General features: G+C 42.0%; 1 protein-coding gene across 6 annotated transcripts in view; it reads left to right on the top strand.

Moving 5' to 3' along the window:
* Positions 1-22,080, top strand: part of bbs4 (Bardet-Biedl syndrome 4) — a 55,553-nt gene that overhangs the window by 17,820 nt on the left and 15,653 nt on the right. For 5 of the 6 annotated variants that reach the window (XM_043680353.1, XM_043680350.1, XM_043680349.1 and 2 more), the window contains exons 6-13: positions 2,286-2,397; positions 2,774-2,846; positions 3,075-3,128; positions 11,818-11,945; positions 12,400-12,454; positions 13,036-13,104; positions 14,828-14,980; positions 20,177-20,348. In XM_043680353.1, coding sequence (XP_043536288.1) covers positions 2,286-2,397; positions 2,774-2,846; positions 3,075-3,128; positions 11,818-11,945; positions 12,400-12,454; positions 13,036-13,104; positions 14,828-14,980; positions 20,177-20,348 — 816 coding nt within the window. Of the gene's footprint in view, positions 1-2,285; positions 2,398-2,773; positions 2,847-3,074; positions 3,129-11,817; positions 11,946-12,399; positions 12,455-13,035; positions 13,105-14,827; positions 14,981-20,176; positions 20,349-22,080 lie in introns of those variants that run through there. The other variant, XM_043680354.1, reaches the window with a different exon arrangement.

Genomic DNA, 22,080 nt, shown 5'->3' with positions numbered 1-22,080 from the left:
ATAATGCAATAAGCTTCAATCTGCAATTTGAGAGGGAGAGGGTACAGTCGGAAGTGACAGTACTTCTGTTGAATAAAGGGAACTATGGAGCTATGAGGGAGGAGCTGGCCAAAGTTCAATTGTGCAATACCTTAGCAGGGATGACCGTGGAGGAACAATGGCGGATATTTCTGTGTATAATGCAGAAGTTGCAGGATCAGTTCATTCCTAAAAGGAAGAAAGATCCCAGGAGGAGGCATGGGCGGCCGTGGCTGATGAGGGAAGTAAAGAAACATATAAAGTTAAAAGAGAAAAAGTATAACATAGCTAAGATAAGTGGAAAAACTGAGGACTGGAAAGCTTTTAAAGAGCAACAGAGGATTACTAAGAAGGAAATACGCAGAGGAAAAATGAGATATGAAGGTTAACTGGCCAATAATGAGTGGTGGGGGCATGGAATGCGCTGCCTGTGGGAGTGGTAGAGTCAGAATCTTTGGTGACCTTTAAGCGGCAATTGGATAGGTACATGGATGGGTGCTTAAGCTAGGACAAATGTTCGGCACAACATCTTGGGCCGAAGGGCCTGTTCTGTGCTGTATTGTTCTATGTTCTATGAAACAACATTTGCTATCCTTCAGTCTTCTGGCGTTACTCCTGTTGATAATGATGACATAAGCCAATGTTGTTCCTTTGTTTAAGAAAGGCAAGAGGGATAATCCAGGAAATTACAGACAGGTGAACCTTGTATCTGTGGTAGAACAATTATTGGAGAAGACTCTTAGGTACAGGATTTATTTGCATTTGGAAAATAATGGACTTGTTATGGATAGTCAACATGGCTTTGTGTGGCTCCTCATGTGAGAAGCCCTTCAATTCTGGGATCATTTTTGTAAACCTCCTCTGGACTCCCTGCAACACCAACACGTCCTTCCTAACATATGGGGCTCAAATCTTCTCTCAATATTCTAAATGCGGCCTGATCAGAGCCTATAAAGTTTCAGTAGCTCATCAGTAGCTTTCATTTCTTAAAATGAATGCTACTATTGTAGTTACCTTCCTAACGATCCACTGGACCTGCACTCTAAATTTGAGGGAACATTGAACTAGGAATCTTAAATCCTTTTGTGTTTCAGATTTCTGAAATGTTTCTCCATTTAGAAAATGTTCAGTCTATATTCTTCCTACCCAAAGGTCATAACCTCACATTTCGCATGTTGTATTCCGTCTGCTACTTCTTTGCCGACTCTCCTAGTTTGACCAAATCCTTCTATAGCCTCTCTGCCTCCTCAACACTGCCTCTCCATTCGCCTATCTTTGGGTCATTTGCAAACTTAACAGCAATGCCCTCCATTCTTTCATCTAGATCTTTTAATATATAGCGTGAATAGTTGTGGTCCCAATGCTGACCTCTGCAGAACTGCACTAGTCACCAACTGCCATCCCTTTATCCCCACTCTGCCATTTGTCAGTTTGCCAACCCTTTGTCTGTACCAGTACTTTACCCCTAATATCATTAGGAGAAAGTAAGGACTGCAGATGCTGGAGATCAGAGCTTAAAAATGTGTTGCTGGAAAAGCGCAGCAGGTCAGGCAGCATCCAAGGAGAAGGAGAATCGATGTTAATTTCTGAAGAAGGGCTTATGCCCAAAACGTCGATTCTCCTTCTTCCTAATACCATTAGTTTATTTAGTAGCATCCAACGCAGCATCAGTCAGATTTCACCATAGACTGATAGCAGGTTGATCTCCCATGTATTTATTGGTTTATTATTAAAATTACTATACTCATGAATAATTTTGTTGTTGATACCACCAGAAACCTTACATTGATTGTCTATCCTGTACAGTTGATTTGCTAAACCGCTGTACAGGGTCTTAACTGTGTCCTCTGTGGTTTGGACTGGAATTAGGTGTAGGCCAGACTGTGTGGTGACGGTAGCTTAGGTTCCCTGAAAATGATTAATCAATCAAGACAAACTTCTTGATAGCCAAGCTTTTATGGTCAAAGTCTGTTGTCGCTGTCCTGAGATGACCATATTTACAGAATTACTGAGTTTACTGTGAGTTGGGAATTGTCCACTGCTCAAGAAAACATTTTCAAGTAATTATTCCTGATTCAACTCAAAACATTGGACTGATTCTTTGGCTGTAAGTAAAATTAAGCAAATTCTCGCCATTTGGTCACTCAGTTCCTTTTGTACAGTATTCATCCCTATATTTCTCAGCAACTGGGGTTGCAGTGAGCTGCTAATATGATGCACAGAAATCCTGCTGTGGAATTTCAAGAAATGTTTTCACTCTGTTTCAGCTTTGATATTCCGTTTGGAAGGAAAAATTCAAGAGTCTCTTGAGCTCTTTCAGACCTGTGCAATACTAAATCCTCAGAATGTGGACAACCTGAAACAGGTGGCTCGATCGCTGTAAGTGTTTGTATGTATGTGTGAGAAAAGCAGTAGGATGAAAGGCAGTAAGTAGGATTGTGTTACCTATAGTTTAACTTGCAAACATTAGCCACAACAGATTCCACCCTATCATTTGGGGCTACCCTTCTTATCCAGCCTGAAAATCTTTAGCACTTCAGCTCCATACAGTCCCTTCAACTTGCTACCTCAGACCTCTCTAACTTTTGACCATTGTGTCAATCTCCTAGCTTCATTTACCATCTGCTTTCAATGTTTGCCTCTGTGTTGTGCATCTGAGTTATCTTAATACAGTGAAGGTCTTATAGGAATTCAAGTTAGTGACTGTACAGACCAATTTCCTGTGGAAATTAACATCTGAATATTCTTTTGTTAGGTTTCTGCTTGGGAAACACAAAGCAGCAATTGAAGTTTACAGTGAAGCTGCAAAATTAAATGAAAAGGATTGGGTAGGTTACATCAGCAAACTGGTATTAATCAGCTTGTGGAAGAAATGTGATCTGTTGATGATGAGTGAGCATGATGCAGTGCAGTATTGGTAGAAACCAGGAGACATTTGAATGGAAATGATTTTGTGATGGTGTTCCAAGTTATGAAACTGTAAGAGAAAGGGAAAGTTTTTTTCACTCCATTCTTATTCATATGATTTGACTTCTATTCTAATTGCATCCACTTAGGAGATCAGCCACAATCTCGGTGTCTGCTTCTTGCATTTGAAGAACTTTGAGAAGGTAACTGGAAACGATTCATAGCTGCTTAAAAGTTTGTTTTGCCAAAGAAAAATTGGAACTTTGTACTCAAGATGACTGCTGTTAGAGCAAGGAATAAAATTTTCTTTTGCAGTACTAAACACTTGGGATAGAAGTTATAATTTAGATCAGATAGAGAAAGTAAAACTTCCTCAACTTTGTCCCCATAAAATACTCCCAGGGCAGGAAAAGCATCAGGTTAGTTACAGATTAAAGCTTGCTCTCCTCTGTCTAAATTAAACATTTCAGGATCGATACAGCACAGGGTCAAATACACAATAAAACTCCTTTTCCATTATCTTGGTTTAGAGGTTTATAAACCCTGTGATTTAGGGGATTGAAATGTAACCTAATCAAAGAGTTTAATGTGGTAAATACAGGGAAACCACTTGCTCTAATAAGGAAGTGTAAAACGGGGGAAATAATATTGGTAGCATACAAATTAGGAGCAGGAGTAAACCACTTGGCTCCATGAGCTGCATTTTTATCAGGTCCTGCCCTCAATTAACCTTGTTTAGCTATTGGAATTTGATTTGATCTGACTGCTCCAATCAGTTTAGAGAACTGATCAAGTGGGTTGTGTGCGCCAAACCTGACCCATATTATGGGGATGGGCTGGTTGGGAGTTTATCTGTTTAATCCTAGTTTAAGAATTTTTTAGAGATAATTACCAGGGAAAGAAATTATTCCATGCTTCTCCAATCCTCTCTGAATTTTAATTGGTGTCCAGGCTTTCCCCTGCCAAAAGCCCTGGAATTTCCTTCCTGGATTTCTCTGCTCTACTTTTAAGACTATTTAATAATTACTTATGTGACCATGTTTTCTTTCCTAATATTGTTGCTTGTGTGGGTTTCTGAGATATTCCCGTACAAAATTCTAAATACGTATGTTTGGTGATTTCCTTACAGTATCTCTAACTTATTTAGGGAGAATCAAACCTACTAGAAATTGAAACAAATTTCTCAGCAGATCTGGCAACATCAGTGAAGAGAAAGCAGAGTTAATATTTCAGGTCCAGTAACCCTTGAACAGAACAGGGCCTGAAACATTAACTCTGCTTTCTCCCCATAGATGCTGCCAGAATTGCTGAGTTTAGCAATTTTTGTTTTTGTTTCTGATTTCCAGCTTCTATAGTTCTTTTTGAGTTTTTTTCTCTTACTAGAGATTGAGATAATTTATGAACAACACGACACCTAGAGCTAGAAGAAGAAAATGAGCAGCTTCTCTCCAGAAGACGCAATGGAGAGTAGAATGGGAAGGAGATGAGTGGTCTCACCTGTGAGAAACTGCTTTTATGTTATTCATATTAAGTGTTGGATTACAGCCCATACTAGAAGTAAACCATACCAGAAGTAACCCCACAGAATCCATGTTCACTACTGGGCAGGAAAAGGATTGGTGATCGTGAGGTTTGTTCCTTTGGGCCAATGTACAATGTACTAGTGAGTTGTGATGCTCACAGTTCAACTATTGGAATCTAATTATAATATTGAATAGTAAAGAGTATATCAGAGGATATTGTCCTATAATTATGGTTTCTGTTCTTTTATAACTTGAGGACTGCTTTCAGTTTTGATTCTTATTGTATAAAACAAAATTTAAGTAAGAATGTGATGCAGGGAAGAATTTGATCCTGAGTATGAAAGGAATTAATTGTGGTCAAGGCGAGAGAAACTGTGATGCTATACTGTTGAATGAATTTGAATTGGTCTGCCAGTATCCTAGTGTGTTATATATAGAGTCATAGAGTTCTACGACACAAAGACAGGCTCTTTGGCCCAGCTGGCCCATCCTGACCAAAATATCCGCCCATGCTAACTCCATTTCCCTGCACTTGGCCCGTATCCTTGTAAACCCTTCCGATCCACGTTTTTGTCCAAATGCCTTTTAAATGTTGTTAATGTACCTGCCTCCACCATGTCTGCTGGCAGCTCATTCCCTATGCGTGCCATCCTCTGTGTAAAGAAAAAAACCCTAGTCCTCTATTTCCCCACCTTGGGAAAAAGACTGAATGCATTCAGTCTATCCATGTCTCTCACGGTCTTTTACACTTCTATAAGTTGTTTTAAAACTGAAGTTAAATACAATGTAGTTTAATAAGGCTCTGGAAAAGCAACAAAAAGCTGTGGTTCAATTTGGCAGTGATAGAATTAAAGATATAAATTAGGAGCTGGGCTAGGCCCCTCAGCCCTTTGAACCTACTTCACCGTTCAATCTGATCATAATTAAATCATACTTCTCTCTGCCTGTACTAGCCTTGTTAATCAATAATATATTTATCTCTGCCATCAAAATATTCAAAGATTCTTCTTCCGCTGCTTTTTGAGGAAGAGTTCCAAAGTCTCATGACTGTTCGAAACATAATAGCAGTATGGAAATAGAACAAACTTGAGGGTTTGTCCACTGATCCACTGAGTTTACATGGGTAGAACTGAGAAATAAAAAGTGGAGGTCACTTTGATTGCACTGTAGAATAGCCCTCTTTCTCCCCCCCCCCCCCCCCCCCCCCCCCCCCCTCCCCCACCCCAGAATAAGCAAATAAGTGAGGAGATTGCAGATAGCTGCAAGAATAACAGGGTTGTAATAGTAAGGGATTTTAATTTGCCTAACATCAATAGCATCAACTGGGGCTTGGATAGAGAGAAATTTGTCTAGTGTGTTCAGAAAGAATTTCTTATGCAGTATATAAATGGCCGTACTACAGCAAAACTTGACCCCCTCTTGTCAACTGAGGCAGGGGTAGTGACGGAAGTGTTAGTAGGGGAGCACTTTGGGATCAATGAGCATAATTCCATTAGCTTTAACATTGCCATGAAAAAGGATAGGTCTGGTCCACAGGTTAAAGTTCAAAATTGGGACAAGGCCAGCATTGATGGTCTTAGACAGGAACATTCAAAATTGATTTGGGGAGGCTGTTTGCAGGCAAAGGAATGTCTGGTAAATGGAAAGTTTTCAAAAGTGAGCTGGTGAGGTTTCAGGGCCAAGCATGTTCCTGTTAGAGTAAAGGATAAGACTAGCAGGAGTAGGTAACCCTGGATGACCAGAGTTATTGAGGCTCTGATCATAAAAAAAGGAGGCAAATGACATGTGTAGATCAAGTGAATTCCATGAGGAATATAGAGGGCGTCTGAGGACACTTGAGAGAGAAATCAGGTGCACTAAAAGGGGACATGAGATGGCTTTGACAGCTAAGATAAAGGAGGACCCAAAGAGACTACAAATATATGAAGGGCAAAAAAGGTCGTCTGTATGTGGAGCCAGAAACGATGGACAAGATCCTAAATGGATATTTTTCATTCAGAAAGGCATGCATGCTAGGGAACTTGGGGAAGTGAATAGCGGTGACATAAAAATAGTCCACATTGTAGAAGAGGAGATACTGGAAGTCTTAAAACGCATTAAGGTAGATAAATCCCCAGGACCTGATGAAGTGTATACTAGGACTTTGTGGGAGGCTAGGCAGGAAATTGTGGAGCTCCTAGCCAGAGAGATATTTTATTCATTGACAGCAAGGGTGAAGTATCTGAAGATTTGAAGGCGGCTATTGTGTGAGAAAAGTTGCAGGAAATGCCTAAGATCTACAGACCAGTGAGAATAACATCTGTGTTGCGTAAATTGTTAGAGGGGATTCTAAGAGACAGGATCTACAGTCATTTGGGAGAGACAAAGACTCATTTGGGATAGTCAGCATGATGTTGTGCATGGGAAATCATGTCTCTGAATTTAATTGAGTTATTTTTTGAAGGTGCGACCAAGAAGTAGATGAGGACGGTGCAGTAGACATTGTCTTCATAGACTTTAGGAAGGCCTTTGACAAGATAACAAATGCTGGGTTGTTGTGTAAGGTTAAATCTCACAGGATCCAAGGAATGTTGGCCAATTGGATACAAAATTGTCTTGATGATAGAAAACTGGGTGATGGTAGAGGATTGTTTTTCAAACTGGTGACCTGTGACCAGCAGCGTCCCACAAGGATCAGTGCTGGGTCCACTGTTGTTTGTCATTTAAATAAATGATGTGGATGAGAATTTAGGAAGTGTACATCAAACATAGAACAGTACAGCACAAGAACGGGCACTTTAGCCCATGATATTGTGCTGAAAATGCTGCCCAGTTAAATTAATCCCTTCTGCCTGCCTTTGGTCCAAATCCCTCTGTTCCTTGCATATTCATGTGCATGTCTAATAGGCTCTTAAACACCCCTATCATATCTGCCTCCACTAACACCCGCTGTAAAAAAAAACTTGTCCCACACATCTCCTTTGAACTTTCCCCTCACCTTAAATGCATGCTCCCTGGTATGAGACATACCAATTCTGGGGAAAAATGATTCTGACCATCAACCCTTTCTATGCATTTCATAATTTACAGACATCTATTGCGTTTTCCCTCAGTTTTACTGCTCTGAGTTTTTCTAGCCTCTCCTTGTAGCTCATAACCTCTAATTCAAGCAGCATCCTGTAAAACTCTTCTGCACCCTCTCCATTACCTCCACATCTTTCCTGTAATGTGGCGACCAGGTTGAATGCAGTACTGTTAGGCATAACCCAAAGTCTTATAAAGCTGCAACATGGCATCCTGACTCTTGTACTCAATTCCCTGACCAATAAAGGCAAGAATGTCATAAGCCTTCTTTACCACCTTAACTTTTTTCGTGGCTATTTTCAGGTAACTGTGGGCTTGAACCCCAAGATCCCATTGTACATAAGTGCTTTTCAGGGTCCTGTCATTAGCTGCGTACTTTTCCTTAACATTGGATCTCCCAAGGTGCAGCACCTCACATTTACCTGGATTAAACTCTGCCATTTCCCTGCCCATATCTGCAAATGATCTACATCTCGCTGTATCCTTTAACTACCTTCTACACTACCCTATGGTTAGTAAGTTTGCAAATGACACTAAGATTGGTGTTATAGTGGACAATGAAGAAAGTTATCTGGGAATACACTGAGATCTTGATCAACTGGACCAGTGAGCTGAGGAATGGCAAATGGAGTTTAATGTAGATAAATGCAAGGTATTGCATTTTGGGAGGTTAAACCAGGGCAGGACTTACACAGTCACTGGTAGGGCCCTGGGGAATGTTGTAAAATGGCGATCTAGAGGTACTGGTTCATAGCTCCTTTCAAAATGGAGTCACAAGTAGACAAGGCAACAAAGAAGGCTTTCAGCATACTTGCTTTCATCGCTTGGAGTGTTGAGAATAGGAGTTGGGACATCTTGTTGCAGGTGCACAAGACATTGGTAAGGGCACCTTTGGAGTACTGCATGCAGTTCTGGTTGCCTTACTGTAGAAAATATATTATTAAACCAGAAAGAGTGCAGAAAATAATTACTAGGATGCTGTCTGAACTGGAAGATTTGAGTTGCAAGGTAGAGCTATCGAGATATACAGCACGGAAACAGACCATTTGGTCCAACTCCTCTAAGCTGACCAGATATCCCCAACCCAATCTAGTCTCACCTGCCAGCACCCGGCCCATATCCCTCCAAACCCTTCCTATTCATATACCATCCAGATGCCCTTTAAATGTTGCAATTGTACTAGCCTCTACCACTTCCTCTGGCAGCCCATTCCACACATGCAACACTCTCTGCATGAAACATTTGTCCCTTAGGTCTCTTTTATATCTTTCCCCTCTCACCCTAAACCTATGCCCTCTAATTCTGGTCTCCCCCAACCTTGGGGAAAGGACCTTGTCTATTTGTGCATGTAGTTTTGCTTGTTGAGCTGGAAGGTTCATTTTCAGACATTTCGTCACCATACTAGGTAATATCTTCAGTGGGCCTCCGGACGAAGCACTGCTGGTGTTTCCTGCTTTCTGTTTATATGTTTGGGTTTCCTTGGGTTGGTGATGTCATTTCCTGTGGTGATGTCATTTTTAATGGTGATGTCACTTCCTATTCTTTTTTCTCAGGGGTGGTAAATGGGGTCCAAGTGCCTGTGTGTGTTGATAGAGTTCCGGTTGGAATGCCATGCTTCTAGGGATTCTCGTGCATGTCTCTTTGGCTTGTCCTATGATGGATATGTTGACCCAGTCGAAGTGGTGTCCTTCATTATCTGTATGTAAGGATACTAGTGAGACAGAGTTATGTAGTTCTGTAGCTAGTTGATGTTTATATATCCTGGTGGCTAGTTTTCTGCCTGTTTGTCCAATGTAGTGTGTGTTACAGTTCTTGCACATTATTTCACTAGCTTGACGATACTGTCCTTGCTGATGAAGTTGGTGGTGTTTGGTGCATGTGTCTTTGGTTCTTCTAATAGTATAGTCAGTGCTTCCTTGGCTGGGATGATGTTAATTGATGTGAACAGGGCTGTTACATCAAAGAAGACCATTATTCCATCCTCTACTATTTATTTCTCAGCAACAAACCCAAACAAGCAGACAGAACACGTCCAGAAACCCTAGCCACTCTCCCCTGCATCAAGGACATCTCAGACTACTCAGACTCCTTGACATCGTGGTAGCCCACAAACCCACCAACACACTGAAACAGCAGCTAATGAACTTGAAAGACCCTATACAGACAACAAGCAAAACTAATGTCATCTACAAAATACCATGCAAGAACTGTAACAAACACTACATTGGACAAACAGGCAGAAAACTAGCCACCAGGAGACATGAATGTCAATTAGCCACAAAACCTCTCATTTATCTAAATTAAACTCCATCTGCCATTCCTCAGTCCATTGGCCCATCTGATCAAGATCCTGTTGTAATCTGAGGTAACCTTCTTTGCTATGCACTGCACCTCCAATTTTGGTGTCATCTGCAAAATTACTAAGTATACCTCTTATGCTCACATCCAAATCATTTATATAAATGATGAAACGTAGTGGACCCAGCACCGATCCTTGTTGCACTCCATTGGTCACAGGCCTCCAGTCTGAAAAACAACCCTCCACCACCACCCTCTGTCTTCTACCTTTGAGCCAGTTCTGTGTCCAAATGGCTAGTTCTCCCTGTATTCCTTGTTAACCAGTGTCCTGTGGAGAACCTTGTCGAAGTCCATATAGATCATGTCCACCGCTCTGCCCTCATCATTCCTCTTTAGGCTGGGGCTTTTTTCCCTGGAGCATAGGAGAGTGAGGGGTGACCTTATAGAGCTCTATAAAATCATGAGAGGCATAGGTAAGGTAAGTAGCCAGCAACTTTATACCTGTGCCAGGGGAGTGTAAAACTAGAAGGCACAGGTTTAAGGTGGAGGAGAGAGGTACAAAGGCTCCACGGGGGCAATTCTATTTTTGTTATGCATAGAATGGTGAGTGTCTGGAATGGCTGCCAGAGATAGTGGTGGAGGTGAATACAATTTTGTCATTTAGGAAACATATAGACATGGATGGTATAGATAGGGAGACATTCGGAACAAATGGGACTAGATTAATTCTGAACACTGGGCAGCATGGGCAAGTTGGGCAGTAGGGCCTGTTTCCATGCTATAAACCTCTGACTGTTAATAATCTCAAATTAGTCACTTCCAAACAATCCCAGCAGGGTCCACAGCAGCAAGCCAGTATCGCCAGTCATGTAATTTCTAGGAAGCTTTGAAAAAGAATTTGTTCACAGTGAATTTTCAATGATCTCTTAAAGAACTCACTCCAGGAAGTTCCACAAAGCTTGAAATATGTCAATGTTTTCCCAATTCTTCAAAATGTATGCCCTCTAAGTAGTATGAAATGAAATATGATTTAACATCCCCAACAACATGAGCTATTATTTTCTGCAATATTTGATGTGGTGTCTTATCAAATGACTGCTGAAATGTAAGAAGAGTGCATACACCAGTTTCCCTATATTCACAGCGCATATCGCTTCTTTCTTAAACTCCAATAAATTAATTAAACGTGTTTTCTCTTGCAAAAACCATGCCAACTGCGCCTATTTACTTGGCTTTTACTAAATGCCCTGCAATAATATCTTCAATGATGATTGCCATCACCTTTCAAATGATCAGTGTTGAATTAACCAGCCTGAAATTTACTGTTTTCTGTCTCCCTCTATTTTCAAATGAAGGAATCACACTTGTTATTTTTCAGTCTGTTGGAGCTTTCCCCTAAATCTAGGGAATTTTGGAAAAGCGGAGAAATTGTTCAGCTTGAATTGAACTTTGGTTAGACAGGACTTTGGAATATTGTGCACAGTTCTTACTATGTATACATAGAAGCTGTAGGGAAGATTCAAAAATAAAATAAGAATCATAGCAGAAGCAAATTACTTATTTGTCAAAAAATGGCTGAGAGTTTGGGCTCTTTTCTCTAGAGTAAAGAAGAGTTAAGAATGAGGGTCTCTTCACATGAGTTTTGTAGACTAGATTTAGCAAAGGTGTTTCCAACCATAGGGAAGATTAGGAGCTGTAAGTACGAGATAGTTACTCAAATCCAGTGATGAATTCTGGGGGAGAAATGTCTTATGCAGAGCGCAGTGTGAATGTGGAACTCAGTTCCACAGGGAGTTACTGAGGTGTATAGCATGGATATGTTTAAGGGGAAGCTCTATAAATAGGGAGAAAAAGTAGGCCAATGGAGCTAGATGCAGAGTGGTAAAAGGCTACTGACCATGCCATTGACAAATAGCCTGTTTCTATGCCCTGGATTCTGTGCACTTCTCTTCAGCAAAATAATTGAACCCAACTTATCAGAGTGAGTGTGAGAATTTCTTTATTTCAGGCTAAAGAATATCTGAACTGTGCTTTACAAACCAGCCGTCATGATCTGACTTTCATGGTCCTCGGGAAGCTACACTTAATGGAGGGAAATACCCAAAATGCAATTGAAACATATAAGAAAGCAGTGGAGTGAGTATTAAATTCTTTAAGTTTTTAATGTTGAATAAAAATGCAAGGAGTGATGACTAACTATTCAGATAAAGAAGATTAGCTACATAATACTGTTCGTTCAGAATGTTTTAAACGAGAAAGCAGCCTAAAACAGAGTGAGTGGATGCAGTGGGCACAGTATATAAGTGTGGAAACGTGGGAGATGATAAAATGTTGAGTAATGGGAAATGGTCCTAAGGATTTGGGGAGAAACAGCAAGGTGGAGAAATTTGAAAGAGAGTTCTAGAGTGCGGGCAGTGGTGTCCAAAGGCAGCATACTGTTTGAGTGTGAAGGGCATTATAGTGAGGTGAAATCTGAAGAGCCAGTCATTTATATGTTACTGAAACCTCTAAATACAGAAAATTAATTTACTTAAGAATTCCAGTAAGGCGAATGTCTAAAATAATGACAGCATTTGTTTCTTCCTTGTAGGTTTTCTCCTGAAAATGCCGAGCTTCTGACTACATTGGGGTTACTGTACCTGCAGGTAATATTACAGCCTGTAACACAAAGTAGGTCTGTAACAGAAGGATGCATAACAAAATAGTTCAGCTGTTTCTCTTCAAAGAACCATACTTGATTCCTTATCAGAAAGCTCACTCATTTGCACTTTTCACAGAATAATGAATAAAATTGCAGAATATAATCTCTGAATCACTGGTGAATGTCCCAAAAACAATCAAAATGGAATTTGACAGACTCATCACTGTACATGGTCCTTGCCTTCAGGATTCTCATTACACTTGGAGGTCACTGTGCGTCTGTGTGTCCTACGTCAGTGTGTTTATACGTGCATTTTCACTGTGAGGCAATTTACATAAAAGTCACACAAGTGTGACTCCTGCTCTTACTCTAGCGAAAGAGACCAAAAAGGTGATTCTGCTGCTGTGATAATCTCCAATTTGAAATTAAACCTGCTTTGTTCTAATGATTTCAGTCATCTTTCTATTGTTTTTGCCTAACTGGGTCCTGCGATTCACATCATTACATTGTTTGTTTGTACATAAGATTAAAATTTTCTATTTAAACAAAAATGGCAACCAACAATTCTTTGTTTCTGACTTTCAGCTTGGAATGTATCAGAAAGCCTTTGAACATCTAGGAAATGCACTTACCTACAACCCCAATAATTACAAGGTAGTAATTGTAACCTTTTGGGTACAATGTGTGAAACTTTTAGCAAGTCAGATGTACTTAATTTTTAGTTTCAACATTCAAAGATGTATTTCTTTTACTATGTTATGATTGGTTTGTGTTCAAATATCATTAAACATCCTTTGGGAAAAGAAGTTGAAATATATTGCTTTGAATCCATTCAGAATTGCTGCTATTCAACAGTGTAAGGATTGTTCATTGGCAGTTACTCCTCAAAATAAAAGTTGCTGATGTTTTACAGCAGGCTAAGTATTTCGTAACAATGGTATCAGGGATGATGCTAAAAGATTGTTTTCCCAGCTGGAGAGTCTAGAATAAGGGGGCCACAATCTTGGCATTAGGGGGTGGCCATTTAAGACTGAGAAGATTTAGGTCATACTACCACCTGGAAATTTCACTCCAACCCACTCGCCCCCCTGACTTAGAAATATATTGTTGTTCCTTCAGTGTCACTGGGCCAAAACCCTGGAATACCCTCCCTAAAGGCATTGCAGGTATTCCTACATCCTACATTCCTACACCGTGCCGCCTATGGGCGGCACGGTGGCACAGTGGTTAGCACTGCTGCCTCACAGCGCCAGAGACCCGGGTTCAATTCCCGCCTCAGGCGACTGACTGTGTAGAGTTTGCACATTCTCCCCGTGTCTGCGTGGGTTTCCTCCGGGTGCTCCGGTTTCCTCCCACAGTCCAAAGATGTGCAGGTCAGGTGAATTGGCCATGCTAAATTGCCCGTAGTATTAGGTAAGGGGTAAATGTAGGGGTATGGGTGGGTTGCGCTTCGGCGGGTCGGTGTGGACATGTTGGGCCGAAGGGCCTGTTTCCACACTGTAATGTAATCTAATCTAATCTAAATGGACTGCAGTGGTTCAAGAAAGCAGCTCACCAGCACCTTATTCAGGGCCCAGCGAGCGATGTTCACATCCCATCAGCAAATAAAAGAAAAACATTTCTTCACTTGAGAAAGTTAGGATTCACTTTCTAGACAGTCATCAGTTGAATCATTTCAAGGCTGAGCAATAGATTTTGCATTCTGATGATACCCTAGAATGTGGGAACTTAGTAATAAGGTGGAGTTAAAGATTAACCATGATCTTACTAAATGGTGGTAGACAAGCAGGAGGCTGGAAGATCAAGCAAGTCGGGCAGCATCAGGAGGTGGGGAAGTCAACGTTTTGGGTGTAACCCTTATTCAGGACTGGAAAGGCACAGCAAGCTAGGCAGCATTAGGAGATGGAGAAGTTGACGTTTTGGGTGTAACCCTTCTTTAGGACTTGCCCTAAAGAAGAGTCAAACCCAAAAGGTTGACTTCTCCAACACCTGATGCTGCCCGGCTTGCTGTGTTCTTTCAAGCCTCCTGCTTGTCTACCTTGGATTACAGCATCTGCAGTTTTGTCCATCTCCAATGGTGGAGCCGGTTGAAAGGGGACATATGGCTTGTTGATGTTTCTGTTTCCGAAGTACATCTGTGAACTTGCAGTAATTGTCTGTGGAGGCATTTATTCAAGGTTTCTCCTTGAGCAACTGCAAAGGTGCTGTTAATTCACCAATGTAAAAATGATTGATTGTTTTGGTCATGATGGCTGTTTCTCTCATTGACAGTAAGCTTGTGTTATTAGATTAATGATCTCTTCTATAGCTCAGTGAGATATGAACAGGTGTGATTTTTGTTTTCTTTGTTCTCTAATTTTCTGCCTGTTTTGCTCAGGCCATCCTGGCTGCAGGCAGTATGATGCAGACTCACGGTGACTTTGATGTTGCTCTGAGTAAGTACAGAGTAGCAGCACATGCTGTCCCAGAAAGTCCGCCCCTGTGGAACAACATTGGAATGTGTTTCTTTGGCAAGAAGAAATATGTGGCAGTAAGTATAATGAGAATCTTGTGATCGGCGCAAAGCCCTGACCACATATAAACAGTATTCCTGTAAGATTTGGCTTTTGTGACAGTAAATGGTTTGCACATGTCTGGAACTGGAAGCTATGATTCTGTTACCTAAATCTTCTCAGCAAGTGTGTATAACCTATAATAATGATAATCTTCTCTACTAGATCCATGGTATGTAATATCCACTCCCCCCTCCTGCCAAACAATGTCATTGCACATCGCCTGCAATCATCATCTCTGCCCACTGCCAGTCAGCAGGAGGTGTGCACTCCCTATTGAAATCTGAACATTACAGGTAGTGCTTCATGGGAAAGCCAACTTGAATGGGGGCTCAGTACAAAAAGATTGCATCACTGAACGAACTGCCTTCTGCCCCTCCGTAATGGTAGTTTCCTCATAGTAAAAGAACCAGTACATTTCTTAGTACCTGGATGACTAAATTGTACCGGTGCCTTCAGCATAAACCAGATCTGGTTATTTCTTTTCTGAAGCAGCCTATGTTCATAGTCAAACAGGAGATTCTGTATTGTTTGGGTCTGGACTGGAATATAACTGAGTTTAAATAGTAACAACCACTATTTTTAACCAAGATTACTCGCAATTACAAACTGAACAGACAGTGACTGTTTATTAGGAGACAGTGAGGTCAGTGACTGTTTTATTACTGACCCTTTTAAATCAACATTCAGGCAAGGAAAAAAAATGGAACCAGCAGGATGTTCTGATCACCAGCCTGCAGAGGTCAATATAGTTACTAAACTTGAGAATCAGTGTTTAGTTCCTACAGGGTATATACAGCACAGGGTTAGATACAGATTAAAGCTGCCTCTACACTGCCCCATCAAAAGCTCCCAGGACAAGAACAGTACAAATCTCTAAGCTCCCTCTAGTCCATCTTAATGAGAGACCACTTGAGTCACTCTCAATAAGACTACCTTTTGTTCAGTGACTTTTTTTTCATTTTTCTCACAAACTGAGATTGCAATTTGATGCAAAGAAAGAACAAAGAAAATTTACAGCCCAGCAACAGGCCCTTCGGCCCTCCAAGCCTGAGGTGATCCAAATCCACTGTCTAAACCTGTTGCCCATTTTCTAAACATCTGTATCCCTCTGCTCCCCACCGACTCATGCATCTGTCCAGATGCATCTTAAATGAATTTACCGTCCCTGCCTCTACCGCCTATGCTGGCAACGCGTTCCAGGCACCTACCACCCTCTGTGTAAAGTACTTGCTGCATGTATCCCCCTTAAACTTTTCAACTCTCACCTTGAACATATGACCTCTCGTTATTGAATTCTTCACCCTGGGAAAAAGCTTATCTCTGTCTACCCTGTCTATACCCTTCATAATTTCATAGACCTCAGTCAGGTTCCCCCCTAAATCTCCTTTTTTCTAATGAAAACAATCCTAACCTACTCAACCTCTCTTCATTGCTAACCCCTTCCTCGTAAACCTTCTCTGCATCCTTTCCGAAGCATCCACAATCTTTTGGTAATGTGGCGACCAGAACTGTACACAGTATTCTAAATGCAGCCGAACCAATGTCTTGTACAATTTTTAAATGATCTGCCAGCTCTTATACTCAGTACCCCGTCCGATGAAAGCAAGCATACGATATGCCTTCTTGACCACTCTATCCACCTGTGTAGCAACCTTCAGGGTACAATGGACCTGCACTCCCAGATCTCTCGGCTCATCAACCTATCCCAAGGTTCTTCCGTTTACTGTATAATTCGCTCTAGAATTGGACTTCTCAAAATGCATCAACTCATATTTGCCTGGATTGAACCCCACCTGCTACTTCTCCGCCCAACTCTCCAGTCTATCTATATTCTTCTGTATTCTTTGACAGTCCCCTATGCTTTCTGTTACTCCACCAATCTTCGAGTCTTTTGCAGACTTGCTGATCATACCAATTGTGCCCTCTTCCAGATCATTTATGTATATCACAAACAACAGTGGCCCCAGCACTGATCCCTGTGGAATACCACTGGTCACCTTTCTCCATTTCGAGAGACTCCCTTCAACCATTACTCTCTGTCTCCTGTTGCTCAACCAGTTCTTTATCCACCTAGCTAGAACACCCTGCATACTATGTGACTTCACTTTCTCCATTAGTTTACCATGGGGAACCTTATCAAACGCCTTACTAAAGTCCATGTATATGACCTCTACAGCCCTCCCTTCATCTATCAACTTGGTCACTTCCTGAAAGAACTCTATTAAGTTGGTAAGGCACGATCTCCACCACACAAAACCATGTTGCCTATTACTGATAAGCCCATTCTTTTCCAAATATAAATAGATCCTATCCCTCCGTACCTTCTCCTGCAACTTTCCCACCAGTGATGTCAGGTTCACTGGTCTGTAGTTACCCAGAATATCCCTACTACCCTTCTTGTACAGGGCGACAACATGAGCAACCCTGAAGTCCTCCGGCACCTCACCTGTATGCCACAAAGATATCTGTCAGGGCCCCAGCTATTTCCTCTTTTGCCTCCCTCAGCAACCTGGGATAGATACCATCTGGTCCTGGGGATTTGTCCACCTTAATAACCTCCAACCTACCTAACATATCTTCCTACTTATGTCAACGTGATCCAGAGGAATCAAACTTCTATCTCTAATCTCAACATTCATCATGTCCCTCTCCTCAGTGAACACTGATTCAAAGTAATTATATAGAATCTCACCCATTCTCTCAGGTTCGACACACAGCCTTCCTTCCTTATCCTTTAGTGGACCAATCCTTTCTCTAGTTACCCACTGGCTTCTTATATAAGAATAAAAGGCTTTGAGATTCTTCCTAATTCTGCTCTCTAAAGCTATTTCATGACCCCTTTTAGCTGCTTGATTCCTCATTTAAGACTGGTCTTACTCTCCAGATATTCCTCCAGGGCCTGTTCTGTTCTTAGCTGCCTTATGTACACTTCCCTTTTCCTCTTGACTAGTCGTACGATTTCTCCTGTCATCCACGGTTCACAAATCTTGCCTTTCCTATTCTTTGCTTTCAAAGAGACATGCCTATCCTGCACTATCTTTAACCTATCTTTGAAAACCTCCCACATATCAAATGTGGACTTCCCTTCAAATAGCTGTGTCCAATCCACATTTCCCAGCTCCTGCCTAATTTTTGTATAATTGGCCTTGGCCCAGTTTAGCATTCTTCCCTTAGGCTCACTCTCATCTTTGTCTATGAGTATTCTAAAACTTATGGAATTGTGGGCACTGTTCCCAAAGAAATCCCCCATCGCAACTTGTACCAGCTGGCCTGGCTTATTCCCCAACATCAAGTCCAATATGACCCCTTCCCTCGTCGGACTATTGACATACTGCTCTAGAAAACTCTCCTGGATGCTTCTTACAAATTCTGCCCCATTCAGACCTCTGACACTAAGTGTATCCCAGTCAATGTTGGGAAAATTAAAATCTCCCATCACCACCATCCTCTTGCCTCTACATCTTTCCATATTCTGTTTACCTATTTGTTCTTCTACCTCACGCTCACTGTTGGGAGGCCTGTAATACAGCCCCAACAATGTAACTGCACCTTCTTATTTCTCAGCTCCACCCATAATGCCTCACTACTCAAGCCCTCCATAGTATCCTCCTTTAGTACAGCCGTGATATCATCCCTGACTAATAATACACCTCCTTCCTCCCTTTTACTTCCCTCCCTGTCCTGTCTGAAGTGTCTATATCCTGGAACATTTAGTTGCTAATCATGCCCTTCCTTCAACCAAGTTTCTGTGATTTCAATAACGTCATACACCCAGGCACCAATCCAAGCCCTAAGTTCATCTGCCTTATCCACTATACTTGCATTAAAGTATATGCACTTCAGGCCACCAGGTCTTTTGTGTTCATCTGCTCTCTGCCTACTCTTCCCCTTATTAATGCTAACTTTATGATTCTTACAGTCTCCAGTTTCCACCTCGCTGTCTACTTGTCTTCTCTTCTGGTTCACAGCCCCCTGCCACATTAGTTTAAAACCTCCCCAGCAGCAGTAGCAAAAACTCCCCCAAGGACATTAGTTCCAGTCTGGTTCAGATGTAGACTGTCCAATTTGTAATAGTCCCACCTTCCCCAGAAGCAGTCCCAATGTCCAAAAATCTAAACCCCTCCCGCCTATACCATCTCTCAAGCGACGTGTTCATTCTGCCTATTCTTTCATTTCTACACTGGCTAGCATGTGGCACTGGTAGTAATCTTGAGATCACTACCTTTGAGGTCCTCCTTTTTTTAACTTCTATCCTAGCTCCCTGAATTCTGCTTTCAGGACTTCATTTTGTTTTTTACTTATATCGTTGGTGCCTATTTGCACCAAGACAACTGGCTGTTCACCCTCCCCTTTTAGAATGCTCTGCAGCCGATTGGTGACATCCCTGACCCGAGCACCTGGGAGGCAACATACCATATACCATCCGGGAGTCCTGTTTTCAGCCACAGAACTGCCTATCTACTCCCCTCACAATAGAATCCCCTGTGACTATGGCCCTACGGGTCTTTTTCCTGCTCTTCTGAACAACAGTGCCTGCCACGGTACCATGATCTTGGCAACTGCTGCCCTCCCCTGGTGAGCCATCTCCCCCAACAGTACCCAAAACGCTATACCTGTTTTGGAGGGAGATGACCGCAGGGGACATTTGCACTGCCTTCCTACTCTTTTTCTGCCTTTTGGTCACCCATTCACTGTCTCCCTCAGCAATTCTAACCTGCGGTGCGACCAGTTCACTAAACGTGCTATCCACGACCACCTCAGCATCGCGGATGCTCCACAGTGAGTCCATCCGTAGCTCCAGAGCCGTCATGCGATCAAACAAGAGATGCAGCTGACACACTTCTTGCAAGTTCAAGAGTCAGTGCCTTCATTAAAATCCGAGCCTCATGAATAAGTGAGGTGGCAATGTCTAAAATGCATTTCATGTCAACATTCAGAAATGGCTAGCAGAGATCTCCCTTATATCATCAATTTGTGCTGGAGTGAAAAAAAGGTCAATGTTTCAAGACACAGTACAGCACTTGGTCCCCTCTTGATTCTCCAGACTTATTTATAAACATTTCAGAAACCTTTTTGGTTGACAGTGGTGTTTTAAACATTAAAGTGATGCAAAATGATAAATGTTCATCTCAGTAAAGTGAGTGGCTGTTGTGCTGTTTACATTACTCCAGGCTATCAGCTGTTTGAAGCGAGCCAACTACCTGGCTCCCTTCGATTGGAAGATTCTCTATAATCTGGGCTTGGTGCACTTGACAATGCAGCAATATGCGTCAGCATTCCACTTCCTGAGTGCTGCCATCAACATGAAGCCGAGAATGGGCGAGTTATACATGCTGCTGGCTGGTGAGTGTGGAACTGGCATTAGTGAACTGACAGCGTTTGATCAACGCGATCATTGATTCTTCTTAACCTTTACGTCTTCAGTCCGTGAAAGTGGACACCAGCACTGATGCATATCTTACCTTGCCTCTCCTTAAAGCATTGGTGGAAACATAACCACCCACCCCTTTTCACCAGTTCAACCATCCCCTGTTTCTGTGAGAGCCCAGACAGTGAGAATCTGCAAAGCTGTATGCAGGTTTGATCCTGTCGTCTCCTTGCATTCCATTAATGCATTGCTGGGAAATAGTTGAGAGCGGAATCCACGCCAGTTCCATTTTCTTCTCCTAACCTGGTTTACCACCTCTAGCAGACTTATCCAGTTAAGAAAGTAATGTTTACTTAGATTGCTGAATGAAGTTTTGCCCTTCAGTAGAGAAGCCACACCACGTAAATTTATTAAGAGCATCTGGGAAACTCCCCCATCCCTTCTCTGTGCTGTATTGCAGCAATAATCAGTTACATTTTGGGGAAGAGCTTAAAGCCTCCTGTGTAGGAGAACCCAGGTCCAATTTTCATAACAATCAATGAACACTTGCAGTGGACTGAACTGAAGTCTGTTTGTCCTGGAATGAGGCACAGTAACTGATGTCAATGGAAATTTTTTTCTTGTCAATCTGTAATCGTAAGGTGAGACCAGTTTTAAAATTATGTTTATAGCATGATCTCTCTCTTGACTGACTTTTAATATTAAGGACTGGTATTAAGTTATCCAGGGACAGTGTTTTTGATCTGTAAGACTGCTAATGCTGTGATTTTGAGCAAACTGTGTTGTTTTTAGGTAATTTCTGGATCTGTAGATTGTTAAAGGGGCAGAAATGGCTTTTAGTAGGGTGATGTACTCTTCTATACTCTTCTATAATGTATGTACATTTCTATAAGAGGTGCTGGCTGGACTCGGACACTTCGGCTGGCAGTGTTTGTTACTCGTGTATTCTCTTCCCCCACCCGCCTTAAACTAATCAACTAGGTTGTGAGTGCATTGTACTGGCATTCTGGTGACCCCAGCCAGTGTCTGTATTTGCTCTGCTGTTTCTCTCCATATTGTGATCTGGCGGGTATCTTCTATGTCAAGTTGGCCAACTGATGGCTCAGCGGCCATCTTGTGTGTCCATGTGCCTAGTGTCACCCTGCCCCGTCCCATCTCCCTCTTCAGTCCAGTGTAGTTATATGGGTGGAACTGAGAAATTAAGAAAGGGATGATCACCTTGTTGTGATTATATTACAGAGGTACCTCACTTATCCAGCATTCAATTATCCGAATATTGGAATATCTGGCAAGATCGCAAGGTCCCGATGCTTAGCTAAACTATGTTATCTGGCATTCAATTATCCGGAATTCGATTAACTGAACGAAATACTAGGTAAAAACAATGACTGCAGATGCTGGAAACCAGATTCTAGATCAATGGTGCAGGAAGAGCACAGCAGTTCAGGCAGCATCCGAGGAGCTTCAGCAAAATCGACGTTTCGGGCAAAAGCCCTTCATCAGGAATAAAGGCAGAGAGCCTGAAGCGTGGAGAGATAAGCTAGAGGAGGGTGGGGTGGGGAGAGAGTAGCATAGAGTACAATAGGTCAGTGGGGGAGGAGATAAGGTGATAGGTCAGGGAGGAGAGGGTGGAGTGGATAGGTAGAAAAGGAGCTAGGCAGGTCGGACAAGTCAAGGGGACTGGAAGTTTGAAACTAGGATGAGGTG

This window comes from Chiloscyllium plagiosum, chromosome 40 (assembly GCF_004010195.1).
Source record: "Chiloscyllium plagiosum isolate BGI_BamShark_2017 chromosome 40, ASM401019v2, whole genome shotgun sequence".
Taxonomy (NCBI): Eukaryota; Metazoa; Chordata; class Chondrichthyes; order Orectolobiformes; family Hemiscylliidae; genus Chiloscyllium; species Chiloscyllium plagiosum.
This window is presented reverse-complemented; position numbering and strand designations above follow the sequence as displayed.